A 14,739-nucleotide genomic window follows, 5' to 3' on the forward strand; every position below is an offset into this window, starting at 1 on the left:
TTTATATCTAGGTCCCACTAAGGTTTGTGCCTCTGCACTGATGGAGGGTGTGGGTGAGCGCTGTGACAGGCTTTCAATTAGGGTGTCATCAGATTCTTCTTCCAAGTTGTCTTCGGGGCTTGGGTTGAGGTCCTGAGTGGTGCACCCCCTTGGCTGCTTCACAGATGTGCCTGTGAAAGCAAGGAGAGATAATTAGTGCATGGCAGGGGACTGCAGAACAGGGAACTGACTCATAGCATGGCTGTCTGATGGATGTTGCACTGCTGGATCCTCACTTGGCTGAGCACCGTCAGCACGGGAACGGTCCAGATCCTCGGCGGCCAGCTGGATGACTCTATTTTCAAAGTCTGTGAGGACCTTGATGTCAGGCATTCCTCCACTGGTCTGTGACCTCTCCTTTTTGTTGTATGCCAGCTTGTCCTGCATGAAGACAGGTGGAGAGAGCAGGATGCCTGCCAGGCCAATGAGAAGGATGCCTGACATGTATGGGTGGTGAGTAATGCCATGGATGGCATGAGGACATGATCTGCAGGACAGATCCTGTGTATGTGAGAGAGTGAATGGTGATGTCCCTTGAACTGGCAGTGAGTGAGATCCCTGTGGATGTGTGATGGATTTGTGAGTATGTGAGTTGAGAGTGATGAGTAGATTGACTTACCCTGGCGGAATGGAGATCATTCATCCTCTTTTGGCACTGGGTGACTGTCCTCTTTTGCAAGGTGTTGGTGCTGACCACCAATGCCACCGCCTCCCATGCTGGATGGGTGACCTTGCTTGCTGGTCCTCGCCCAGAGAGAGGTTAAGGACCTCACGGCAGGTATTCACTGTATCCAGTCGGCGCCCGAGGGAGACTACATTTGGGGAAGCATGTTTCCTCCCTTTGGCAGCCATGACTTTCCAGCAGCTTTTGATCCCTTAGAGAGAGTTAGCTCTGTGCAGGGGCGCCTTTTAAATATGGCACCTGGATTATTGAAGGCCTGAGGTGACAGCAGGGCAGGCGAATCAGAGGCCTCCCCACCAAATGAAGTGGGACACACGGAGAAGTGGGCGATACGGTGCAAAAATCTGCCATTGCGGCCGGCACTTTTTTCACACCCGCTACTGCACTTAGTGCAAATCTCGGATGATTCTGCTCTTTGTGTCTGTCTTCACTGAAGCGTTTTGGAAATAATGGAGAACCAAGGAAATGAGGAACTTAGAGATATTATCATTAATAAAGAGATGGCACTGGAGAGATTAATGGGATTTAAAGTGAAAAAATCCCCTGGACCTGACAACCCACATCCTAAGGTTTTAAGAGAGGTAGTTAGAGAGATAATGGATGTATTGGCTTTGACCTTCCAGAATTGCCTAGATTCCAGGATAGTTCCCATCGATTTGAAGGTTGCAAAAGTAACTACATTATTCAAAAAATGAGGGACAGAGAAAACAGGGAACCATATTCCAGTTAGTCTGATATTAGTAATAGGCAAAATGCTAGAATATATTATTAGGGACATTGTAACAGAGCCCTTAGAAAATCATAACATGATTCAGTAGAGTCAATGTGGATCTATGTAAGGGAAATGTGTCTGGATTTAATGATGACTCAGGGAGCAGGAAACATCGAGGGTGGGTTGAATTATTTTCGTGGGAGCTGAAATTTCGAAATTACGATGGCAGGTTCAGGCTGAAAAATTAAGTCAGCGTTGTGGCTGTGGCGGGTTAGGCCTCACACCATCCTGTTGCAGGTTCCTACTTGTACTAGATTTACATGCCATGAATACTCATTACCTTAAAACTTTTTGAAATTAAGCCTTACCTTCAAGTTTAAGTTAGTAGCTCATGGAAACCTCACGGCACCTGGTTCATGTTTGCTTAAGGGTGGCAAGCACCAGTTGGCTTTGTGAGGTTGTGTCTGAGGTGAGCCTATGTCCTTGTTGAACCCTGTGGCAAGGGAGGAGAGCTGGAGAATGGCAGCTTGTATGGAGGCTTGGGACCGGCAAGGGATGGTCAGGGGTGAGCGAGGGTTGGGGGGTTTGGACAGGGGCATGGAGGACTGGAAGAGGGCTTCAAGGGAGAACAGCGGGTGGGGTCGGGACTTGGAAATGTGCAGGGGGAAGGGCCTGGCATCTTGTGTGTGGTTGGAGAGGGCATTGTCTGAGGGGGCAGTCAATGAGGATAAACAGAATGAGAGACCTAAAGAACAGGGTTAGCACTGTCCAAATTGGGTCCTGTGGGTCAAACTCAGGTTGCTGATGGCAGAGGGAACATTAATAGTCACACTGTTGCTGGCCATTTTCAAAAACTCATCTGTAGCTTGCAGGAGTGCAGATCCAAGTGGGTGGAGGCTAGTGTGGGGTGGGTGGAGTTTTGGGTCTGGACAATTGGAAGAATAGAAAATCTCACTGTTCAGCAACTCAATGGTGAAACCTATGGACACACAGCTTCCTATCACTGACTGCCTTTTTCACACAGTTCACTTGGTGGAATACTCATGGGCCTGATACACCAACCTCGGAAACAGGAGGAGAGGATTTGACAAAGGAGGGCTCTCGCAGTCAGTAAGTGAGGCCGCAAGGCCAGCAGCAGGCAGCACCAGAGGGGGAGGGTGGTCAAGAAGTCAGCCATCCAGGGAAGGCACTGAGAAGAAGGTCACTGGTGCATCAGCGTGTCTTCAGAACGTGGGGAAACTACCTCCAGATGTCCGAGGGGCAATGCCAGAGGTGCCTGAGGATGTCCCAGGAAGCAGTCACTGAAATTTGCCAGATCCTGCAGCAAGACCTGCAGCCACTGCAGAAACCCCATGCCTCTGGCCCTCAAAGTGACTGTGGCGCTCAACCTTTTCACCACCGGCTGCTACCAGAGCTCCACTGGTGACATGTGGCATTTCGCAGGCTGCCACACACGGGAACATCAAAGAGGTGACCAATGCCCTCTCCCATCATGCCAATGAGTTCATCAGGCTGACCACAGATGATGACGGCCCCAATTGGCCAGGGCAGTGGGCTTCACGGCCATTGCTCATTTCCCCGAGAGTACAAGGGGGAATTGACTGCACTCATGTCACCATTAGAGCTCCCTCGGAATAGCCAGCAGCAGATGTGAACCGCAAGGGATTCCACCCTCTAAACGTCAAACTGGTTTGGAACTACAGATGAAGAATCATTTCCATCATGCTCATTTCCCAGGGACCTCTCATAACTCATTTATCTTGTGGAACTCGCATATTGAGCTTTTTCGAGTACCCTGCCCAGGTTGACGACTGGATCCTGGATGACGAGGGCTATTCCCTCTGGACCTGGTTGATGGCACCAGTAAGGGATCCCCACAGCGCAGAGGAACAGCGCTACCTTGCAGCCCACGCCTCCACCAAAGCTATCATCAGACAGACCATTGGCATGTTAAACATGTGCTTCCACAGCCTTAACAGGTCTATAGAGGCTCTGCAGTACTCACCACACAGTGTTTCAGGGATAGTTGCGGTATGACATGCACTGCACAATGTGGCAATACAACATGGCAAATCCCTCCATCAGGATGATAGGGAGGAGCAACACACCTCCTCAGATGAGGATGAATGGGATGAGCCTCGGGAAGAGGACATGAGTGTGCATGAGCCTCTAATGGATGCTAGGACCATGGAGAGAAGTGCCAGGGATACCAGAGACAATCTCATATACATGAGATTCATCCAAGGTTGAGGTATCTACATGACCATAGTCCAATTGCCAGGGCAGGTTTGCCTGCTGGGGATGTCTACCAACCCCTATCAGCCTCCCTGTCTCCACTCCCACGGAGCTACTTCTGAACCTGCATCCTTTACCACCTAGAATGGCAAGGGAAGTGGACCTCTGCCACACACATTAGCTCCTGAAGACTGGAGTACTGATGCCAAGCTGTTCCAGTACAGCTACAACACCGACAATATGGAAAATTGCCCAGGTATGTCTTGTACACAAAAAGCAGGACAAATCCAATGCAGCCAATTACTGCCCCATCAGTCTACTCTCCATCATCAGTAAAGTAATGGAAGGGGTCATCAACAGTGCTATCGAGCGGCACTTGCTTAGCAATAACCTGCTCACTGACACCCAGTTTGGGTTCCGCCAGGACCACTCAGTTCCTGACCTCATTACAGCCTTGGTTCAAACATGGACAAAAGAGCTGAACTCCAGAGGTGAGGTGAGAGTGACTGCCTTTGACATCAAGGCATTTGACTGAATGTGACATCAAGGAGTCCTAGCAAAATTGGACTCAATGGGAATCAGGGGGAAAACTCTCCTCTGGTTGGAGTCATGCCTAGCACAAAGGAAGATGGCTATGGTTGTTGGAGGTCAGTCATCTCAGTTCCAGGACACCACTGCAGGAGTTCCTCAGGGTAGTGTCCTAGGCCCAACCGTCTTCAGCTGCTTCATCACTGACCTTCCTTCCGTCATAAAGTCAGAGTGGGGATGTTGGCTGATGATTGCACATTGTTCAGCACCATTCGTGACTCCTCAGATACTGAAGCAGTCCATGTCCAAATGCAGCAAGACCTGGACAATATCTAGGCTTGGGCTGACAAATAGCAAGTAACATTCGTGCCACACAAGTGCCAGGCAATGACCATTTCCAACAAGAGAGAACCTAACCATTGTCCTTTGACATTCAATGGCATTACCATCGCTGAATCCCCCACTATCACCACCCTGGGGGTTACCATTGACCAGAAACTGAACTGGATTAGCCATCTAAATACTATGGCTACAAGAGCAGGTCAGAGGCTAGGAATCTTGTGGCGAGTAACTCTCCTGACTCCCCAAAGACTGTCCACCATCTACAAGGCACAAGTCAGGAGTGTAATGGAATACTCTCCATTTGCCTGGATGAATATAGCTCCAACAACACTCAAGAAGCTTGACACAATCCAGAACAAAGCAACCTAATTGATTGGCACCCCATCCACAAACATTCACTCACTCCACTACTGACGCACAGAGGAGCAGTTTATACCATCTACAAGGTGCACTGCAGGAACTCACCAAGGCTCTTTAGACAGCATCTTCCAAACTCACGACCGCTACCATCTAGAAGGTTAAGGGCAGCAGACAAATGGGAACGCTACCACCTGGAAGTTCCCCTCCAAGCCGTTCAACATCCTGACTTGGAAATATATCACTGTTCCTTCACTGTCGCTGAGTCAAAATCCTGGAACTCCCTCCCTAACAGCACTGTGGGTGTACCTACACTACATGGACTGCAGTGGTTCAAGAAGGCAGTTCATCACCACCTTCTGAAGGGCAATTAGGGATGGGCAATTAGCAATGCCCACATCCCATGAATGAATAAAAAATAAATATGTCAAGCAGCCTACATCGACCGATATCTCAGAACCTGCTGCATTGTTACAAGTCTTTCACTTCCCATATGGCAGTTCTATTGTCCCTTTGCAACATAATCTCAGACAAAAACAGAATTACCTGGAAAAACTCAGCAGGTCTGGCAGCATCGGCGGAGAAGAATAAAGTTGACGTTTCGAGTCCCCATGACCCTTCTGAGGACTCGAAACGTCAACTTTATTCTTCTCCACCGATGCTGCCAGACTTGCTGAGTTTTTCCAGGTAATTCTGTTTTTGTTTTGGATTTCCAGCATCAGCAGTTTTTTGTTTTTATAATCTCAGACAACCTGCTTTCCCCTGTACATATTGGAGTGTCTCCAGAGCCCAAATCTTCCTCTATGTCTCACAGTCTACCTACCTTCTAAATGGATACACACATGAACATTAAATACAGATTGATCACCATCACACAACACCCTAGTCTCCTCCACAATAAAGGAGATGTCTCACATTCCCCAGCAGCCATCAATGAGTGCCAATCATGAGACATGCCAGCATAGTTAATTCTCTGACTAATCACGTCCCTAAAAAAAAGGATAATGATGTACACCTGAATAAAGTGGAAACAATGCACTCCACTATATTTACATGTGACAAAGTGAATTTTGTACAAATACCTTTGCGCTTTCATAAATTCTCAGGTTTTCTTTTCCTCCCACTACGTCTCAGTGTGAACCCAGAATCAGCAGCTGAAGTGGAGGCAGGCTGCTGAATGTGATGTCCCGTTGCCTGTGATGACTTTGCTGGGTGTCATCTGGAGGTCCGGGGCCTTGAGGGCTCTGGCCTACTGAGGGTGTCCTGCATGGGTGCAGGGTTAACCTCCTTGGCCACACCTGCTGGAGGCAATAGGGTCAAGGGCAGAGGGGAAGATGAGAAGCTGTGCACCCTCGGGGTGTCCTGAGAGGAACTACCGGGGCAGCTGGCACACACTTCTCCACCTGGGTGCGCAATGGCATCTCCCTTTCTCCCTGAGGAGAAGGGACTCCTGGATGGAGGACCAGGTGCCTTGTCTCCCTCTCGCCTAACCACTGCTTATGGAGCAGGGCTAGAGCGAGGGAGTGCAGGTCAAAGCAGATATGGATCGATTGCTCAGCTTGACCCTCCATGGCAATCTCTCCATGGAGGGAACCATGTGTTTATTTGCCTGTGACATGGCAGAACCCATGGTGTGCATGGACTCCTCCATAGTCCACATGGAGCTGCGCATAACCCCTGATATCTCCGCCATATGATCCCCTAACCTCTGCTGCATCTTCAGCAAACTTCTTGTAGCCACGACCAGAGGCCCCTCTTCAGCATAGGGCTGAGGGGTTGGGGGATACGGGGACTTGTTCCTCAGCTGTCCTTTGTGTGTCAGGGACCTCGACTATCACAGCCTTCCTCAGCTGCTGGGACGTGTCTGTGCTGTGTTCACAAGAAGGTGAGCCCGATTCTAAATGCGACCCCTCTGTGACCTCGGTGGGTGTACCTTTGCTGCTGGAGGGTGCGGTAGTGACAGGTGACAGTGCATCCTCTGGGTCACTGGTGTCATTGTGCCCGGGATGGAGTCTTTGGTCTCCAGTGGCTGAGGCCTGGGGTCTGGATTGGGGCACCCTGTAAAGGAGAATGAAAAGAAGCACATTAAGGTTCCACAGTGTCAATGAGCAGAGTGTGGTCCTGAGTGCCCATTATAGCAGCACCAGGTTAAATGCATTCTCCCTCTGCTGCCTTGCCAATTCAGCCTCGCCTTCAGCAAAGGATTGGCCACCCTGTTCCCCAACATTCAAGAGGACTTCTTCCTCAGCAGGGGTGAGGATATTGAGGTTGGGCACCCCTCTACCCATCTTCGCTCTTTCCTTTTGATAATGGGTCTGATTGTCCTGCAGGAGAATGTGGAGATTTAGTGAATTGACAGGTGCCAACTGCCCCTGCATGCATCCCCATCATATACTGACCTGTCCATGTGTTAGGTTGCACCCAATCGCTCATTCAAGCCAAACCGTCACACACTTTGGCCTCAAGAATCATGCAGTCCTGGGGTTCATCATTCATTCATCCACCTAGCCTAGCTGCACACTTGCACAAATACATAGCCTGATGCTCACATGAGAGACAGTCTCATGCCATTGGGCGGATCGAAGATCATTGACCCTTTTCCGGCACTGGACCCAGAATCTTCAGTGGACCCCATGGTTGCTAACCTCCTCTGTGATCTCCGTCCAGGCTGCCTTGGTCAGGCGGGAGAGGTCTCCTGTTGCCCTCGCTCAGCATAAGCACCTCTTGCTGTTCCCTGACCTGAAAGTGGCGCACACTTCTGGTTTCATCGTCAGAAATGGCGCATCACTGATTAAATTCTGCCCAGTGTTTGACAAATCTGTTTGTTTTTTTGAGGATGTAGCTAACAGTGTAGATAAGGGGGAACCAGTGGGTGTGGTGTATTTGGATTTTCAAAAAGCATGAGATAAGATGCCACACGAGGTTATTACACAAAACTAGGGCTCATGGGATTGGGGATAATATATTAACATGGAATGAGGATTAGTTAATGGATACAAAACAGAGTAGGACTAAACGGGTTATTTTTGGTCTGGCAGACTGCAGCTAGTGGGGTAACACAGGAATCGACACTTAGGCCTCAGCTATTTACAATCTATATCAATGCCTTAGATGAGTGGTTCAAGTGCAATCTATCCCATTTTGGTGATGATCCAAAGTTAGATTGGAAAGTAAGCTGTGAGGAGAATCAAAGAGGCTACAAAGGGACGTAGTCGGGTTAAGTGAGTGGGCAAGAACATGGAAGATGGAATATAATGTGGCGAAGTGTGAAGTTATTCACTTTTGTTGGAAAAATAGAAAAGCAGAATATTTTTTTTAAATGGTGAGAGATTGGAAAATGTTGGTATTCGCAGGCACCTGGGTGTCCTTGTATACGAAACACAGAAAATTAGCATGGAGCTACAGCTGGCAATTAGGAAAGCAAACAGTATGTTAGCCTTTATTGCAAATGGATTGGCGTATAAAAGCGAAGAAGCCTTATTATAATTGTATAGGGCTTTGCTGAGAACACATCTGGAGTCCTGTGTGCAGTTTTGGTCTCCAGACCTAAGGAACGATATACTAGCTTTGGAAATTCACAAGACTGATTCCTGGGATGAGGGGTTTGTCCTATGAGGAGAGATTGAGTAGACTAGGCCTATGTTCCCTGCAATTTAGAAGAAGGTGAGGTGATCTTATTGAAACATATAAGATTCTTTAAGAGCTTAATGGGGTAGATGCTGGGAGAATGTTTCCTCTGGCTGCAATCTAGAAACAAGGGTCACTGTCTCACAATAAGGATTTGGCCATTTTGGACTGAGATGAGGAGACATTTCTTCACTCAAAGGGTAGATATTTGCAATTCTTTACTTCAGAGAGCTGTGGATTCTCAAATATTGATCATGTTCAAGACAGAGATCGATAGATTTTTGAATACTAAGGGAATTAAGGGATATGGAGATAATGTGGGAAAGTCAAATTGAGCTAGAAGATCAGCTATGAATGTACTGAATGGCAGAACCAGCATGAGATGCTATTCCTATACAACATAGATATGGTACATTGGAACAGAAAGCTGGAGGGAGAAAGTTGTCATTGAGGTCTGAGTTTTGATGTTTGGAAATCTGGAAATTAAATTTTAGGAAACATGAAGGTCACCATATCAAAAAACACCAACTGAGGAAAATCAGACTATTTGGCCCCGATTTTAACTCCCTCAGCTTTGTGGGGGATATAATCAAAATGAAGTTAGTGACTAGCCCTCTCTGATCACGTTGCTTCCCGATATTACACTGTTGTTTTGAGCAGGTTGGTGGGACACCCACAGAAAATCAGCTGGGGTTCTTCTTAAATATGGAAATTAGGCCCTGGGTTTGGAGGGTGAGGGGAAACAATGATGAGTTCCTCCTCCATTAGGAAAGATGTGCTGAGAGGGGATCGTGGGCCAACAGAGGGCCAGAATTGAATGTTTTTAATTTTTTGGGAGGTGGGTGGGATTCCTTAGAGTCTCACAAGAAACCTTAGGCCTCCTTTAACTCTGGGTTTTCCCCTTCCCTGATCTTAATTACTCCCCTCCCATCCACTACTGCTCACCTGACTCTGAGGACCTCTCCGGTGGGTCCTCCTAACACCTGAATTCCCAGTCTCACCCCCTGCCGGTCTCGGTGGCTCCCCTGGTTCGGGAGTCTAGAACTAGAGGGGTCACAGTATAAGAGGTCGGCTATTAAGGACTGAGAAGAGGAGAATTTCTTCACTTGGGGAATTGTGAATCGTTGGAATTCATTACCCATGAGATCTGTGGATACTCCGTCACTGAATATTTTCAAGACAGAGATTGGTAGATTTTTGGGCACTGAGGGAATCTCGGGATATGGAGATAGGTGGGAAAGTGCAGCTGAGGTAGGGGGTCTGTCATGTTTGTACTGAATGGCCTAGCAGACTCGAGGAGCCAAATATCACATTGGCGCTCCTATTTCTTATGTTCCTACATTTCTGGCACTTGAGGGTGGATAGGCTTGCTGGACCCGCTGGTATTTTCCTGCTGAGCAATTTGTTGTGATGGTTTATATCATGTCATGTGTAGACTCCAGTGTCTGAGCAGTTAGTCAGCCCAATGTGGGATATAGGAGAATAAACAATATTCTGGGTGACCTGACCACTGTGTGTTTGATGGCTGCTGCTGTTATCAATTCTCCTGTTTTTAGAAACTCTGGAATTTTTTTTCTTTCCTTTTATTAAAAACAAACAGATGAAAGGGAAGACGACTTGATGGTGGAGTGGTTCAAACTGATCCATGAGAAACAGTTGCTGATGAGACGGGAATCGGAGCTCGTTTACATGTGAGTAGGAAATGAGCAGGAGGAGGGTGAAGACAGGACTGCAAGTAATTGCAATACTGTACATTGTAACTGGTGCCCTGCCTTCCCCCTCTCCCTGACCCCACCCTCCTCCCCTCCCCTCCCAACCCTCCCCTCCCTCCCTCCCTCCCTCTCCCAACCCTCCTTCCCTCCCTTCCCAACCCTCCCCTGCCTCTCTCTCCCAACCCTCTTTCCCTCCCTTTCCAACCCTCCCCTCCCTTCCTGATCCTCTCTGTCTTTCCACCTCCCTCCCTTCCTCCCTCCCTGCCCCAACCCTTTTTCCCTACCTTCCGACCCTCTCTGGCTTCTCAACCTTTCCATCTTGCCTTCCCATGTCCCTCCATCCCTTCCTTCTTAACATTTGAAAAATCAGGGCTGTTTTTAGAACTGAGTGAATAATAAGACCATTTAAAAATGTGATGGGATGGAACAAAGTAGACCTTGCAATGGTTAATAGAAGGGCAGATACATAGAAGATGAGGGAAAAGATTTGGAGAGCAGGAGAAACCTTTCTACAACGAGGTTGTGAGGCTATGAAATGCAAAGTTAGTGATTAAGGTAGAGATTAGGTTAACATTTAAGAACAGGTTTGATAGGTGATTGAAGGAAAGGAGAATAAGGGACATGGAGCTGAGTAAACACATGGGATTAGGATGTTAGATATGTGAAGGATAAACATGAACATGAACTGCTTGGGCCAAATGGCCTTCTTCTATGTTTTAATTTCTATGTAGTTCTCAAATTAACTCTCAGCCTTCCCAAAGAGGATCCCTCAATCCTACACCTCTTCTCTTTTAAGGAGACTACCTAGTTGCCTTTCTGCCCTGTTTATATAGTATTTCCCAGTTCAGTTAGCCTCTGTGGTACCATAAAGTTACCCTGTATTGCCCTAGCAAAGACTAGATTTCTTCTTTATTCATGAACATTTGTTATGTCAGACAGAGTGTACAGAAAACAGACCTTGTTCCATGCTACTTCATCTAACCCTATCAGCATATTCTTCTATTCCATTCTCCCTCCTGTACTTACCAAGCTTCCCTTTCAATGCATTACAATTCCTCCTCTATGTTTATGAACAATTTCATTGTCAGTGTGAACAGTTTGACTGGATCCATCTCACTACTGATCCTGCCCATCTTCCCCAATACTCATTTCCAATGGGAACATGCCAAATGCCTTTGATCTTTCCTCATTACTTCCACTTCAGAGACCAGGTATTAGTTGGCGCCAACTCTGCACTTTTTTGTTGTTGACAGATCGCAGCAACAGATTTTGGAGGACCGACAGTGTCAGATCGACCAGGAGTTACGAACGTTGATGGAAAAATCAGGTCAGTGCAGAAACAGAAGAATGTTCTGTCCAAAGTATAGCAGATTCAGAATATCTATAAAGACCACTCTGTCCTTGGCTTCCTACATGGTTCCAATGAAGCTCCAAGCTAGCTTAAGGATCAGCACCTTGCCTTTCAATTGGGCACTTTAAAGCCTTCTGAACTGAACATTGAGTTCAACCATTTCAGGTTGTAACTGCTGCTCCCATGTTTTCAGGTAACAGGTGCCAGTAATGGTTTTGTTCTTACCATTTATTCTTCCTCTCGACACATCTTTTGTTTCTTTACTTGTCCCATTACTATTCCCTTTGGCCTTGCACCATCAACCCTCTTGCCATTTAATCCCTCCTTTCCCCCACCCTATCATAGAGCTTCCCTTTTCTTTCCTCTAACCACGACACCTCTATCTAGGCTGGTCAGCGTGAGGGCCACCAAATTCAGACACCTCCGGGAGACATGTTGGGTGATGTCATTGTGCATAGGATGATGTCAGCATGTACACATGTGGTGTCAGCATGCACAGATGTTTCTGTGGCAAAGGAAGGGACCACTGGGGTGGGGGATGGGGTGGTTGCAAACAAGGTATAAAAATGTATCAAAACCAAACCTACCTCTTGAATCCCCATCACAGTGAGGCAGCTGCAGATGGGGAAAGGAGAGAGCATAGGCCCCTGGTCAGTGCTTTCCTAGGGTGAGTGAACAAAAGGTCAAAGTACCAGATGTGAAGCCATCCGGTACCAGACAGCAGTCAAACTAGCTAAAAACCAGACTGTTCCGTACAAAATCAAACATCTCATAGAGCCATAGCGTCATAGAGGTCTACAGCACAGAAAAAGGCCCTTCGGCCCAACGAGTCTGCGCCGGTCAATCAAGTACCTAACTATTCCAATCCCATTTTGCAGCACTAGGCCCATAGCCTTGTATGCCATGGCATCGCAAGTGCACATCCAAATACTTCTTAAATGTTATGAGGGCTTCTGCCCTTACCACCCTTTCAGGCAGTGAGCTCCAGATTCCCACCACCCTCTGGGTGAAAAATTTCTTCCTCACATCCCCTCTAAACCTCCTGCCCCTCACCTTAAACCTATGCCCCCTGGTTATTGATCCCTCCACCAAAGGGAAAAGTTCCTTCCTGTCTACCCTATCTATGCCCCTCATAATTTTATACACCTCAACCATGTCCCCCCTCAATCTCCTCTGCTCCAAGGAAAATAATCCCAGTCTATCCAATCTCTCCTTATAACTAAAACTCTCCAGCCCAGGCAACATCCTGGTAAATCTCCTCTGCACTCTCTCTAGTGCATCACATCCTTCCTATAATGCGGATTCCAGAACTGCATGCAATACTCTAGCTGTGGCCTAACCAGCGTTTTAGGCAGTTCCAGCATAACCTCCATGCTCTTATGTTCTATGCCTCGGCTAATAAAGGCAAGTATCCCATATGCCTTCTTAACCACCTTATCTACCTGTCCTATCTGACATGCACGCCAAGGCCCCTCTGATCCTCGGTGCTTCCCAGGGTCCTACCATTCATTGTGTATCTGATCACCCTAACTGCTCTCCCCCTCTCCCCCCTACACCCTACTCTTTTTCCTGGCTTTGCACTTGCTCAAATACTGTCAAATTTCTAACTTTTTCCAGTTCTGTTGAAAGGTCATTGATTTGAAATGTTAAAAAAGGAGCTCTTGTAGATGATTAGCCGTGATTTTATTGAAAGGTGGAGCAGGCTCGAGGGGCTGAATGGCCTATCTTTGTTCCTGTTTTTTATGTTCTCTGCTTCATCCTGTGCAGATGGTGTTGACCTGCTGAGTGCTTCCAGCATTTTCTATTTTACTAACTATAAAGTGTTGTCTTGTTGGGTGAAAAATGCTCCCAGTGCCTTGCTCTTCTGTCCCAGAGCTGAATGTTCACCGACCATGTGCAGTGGAAACTGTCCATGACGAGAACTGCTCCAATCTGATTAACCTGCCTAACAGCACAAAGGCTGGGATCTCTCTCAGCCCCTCCAACTGCAAGGCCCACTCGTCCAGCCTGACCAGATCAGAGGAATTTGGCCGTTGTCAGATAAAAGCAATATGTTGGCCCAGGAGGAGCTTTTGAACGAAATCAGTCCCCGAGGGAGTGCCCCTTTAAATGTGCCTCCCGTTTGTCTGCCACCCTGTTTAAGTGACTAATTGCCCTATGTAAGAAATAATACTATAGATTCAGACCCACCAGTGGTCTTAATGCGGGTGAAGGTTCTTAATCACAGTCCTAGAAAACACAAAAACTGTTCCCAGGGAGTGAAATAGAAACCAAACAATAATCAACCACAACAACTTGTATTTATATAACATTTTTAACATAATAAAACATCCTAAAGTCCTTCACTGAAGTGTTATCAAAGAAAATTTGACACTGAGCCATGTAAGGAGACATTAGGACAGGTGTTGAAAAGCTTTTCTGTGTTTGTGTATTCTAACGTGTGGCCATTGCAGAGGAAGAAAAAACTGATGGAGATCGAGCTCGTGAACAGGAGCTGATGGAAGAGCTGTTTAGAACAGTGGAGGACAGGAATAACATCATCGACAGACTGGATGAGGACAGAGTGAGGTATGACACAACCACTAAAAGATGCATAACCCAGGCTAAGGAATATCTGTTCAAGTTTATGTGGAGACACTGCTTAGCAAAAGTATGATTCCAGGGAATGCCTGACTTTTCCTTTAGTGCCAGGATCAAGAAGAGCAGAAATATAGGATCGGGAATAAGGTCAGTAGGTGCTGTGAATCTGTCCCTTTGTGATTGACCCCCAACTCCCTCTATCCATCACATCTCTCAATCTATTCTGCTTCCAGATGTATCCAGTAGTACCTTGATCTTACTCAGACTACTTACCTCAACAACCTTCTCTATTAACTATGCCATAACTCTTATTACCTTTCTGGTTGAAAAATTTCCAACTTCCTGATTTTGCCTTTTAAACTTGTGTTTCAATCCTTCACCACTATGAATAATTTGGATTTAACTTTATCAAACCCCCTCATAATCAGGAAAGCTTCGACAGGGAATAGGTGAAAGGCTGCAGCTGATAGGTCTAGCTGAAGCTCAAACATTGGTGCGAAGGGCCGAATGGTCTCCACCCTCTCTATAATGTCTGTGATTCCAGCTTACCTTGAATTATTTGTTCCACTGCCCC

At 47.1% G+C, this 14,739-nt stretch overlaps 1 protein-coding gene across 1 annotated transcript in view; it reads left to right on the forward strand.

Moving 5' to 3' along the window:
• micall2a (mical-like 2a) overlaps positions 1–14,739 on the forward strand; it is a 105,601-nt gene that overhangs the window by 80,435 nt on the left and 10,427 nt on the right. The window contains exons 11-13 of the mRNA XM_078558563.1: positions 10,123–10,213; positions 11,488–11,561; positions 14,039–14,153. Of these exons, the coding sequence (XP_078414689.1) occupies positions 10,123–10,213; positions 11,488–11,561; positions 14,039–14,153 (280 nt within the window). The remainder of the gene's footprint in view (positions 1–10,122; positions 10,214–11,487; positions 11,562–14,038; positions 14,154–14,739) is intronic.

Source organism: Cetorhinus maximus, chromosome 15, assembly GCF_964194155.1.
Source record: "Cetorhinus maximus chromosome 15, sCetMax3.hap1.1, whole genome shotgun sequence".
NCBI classification, from domain to species: Eukaryota; Metazoa; Chordata; class Chondrichthyes; order Lamniformes; family Cetorhinidae; genus Cetorhinus; species Cetorhinus maximus.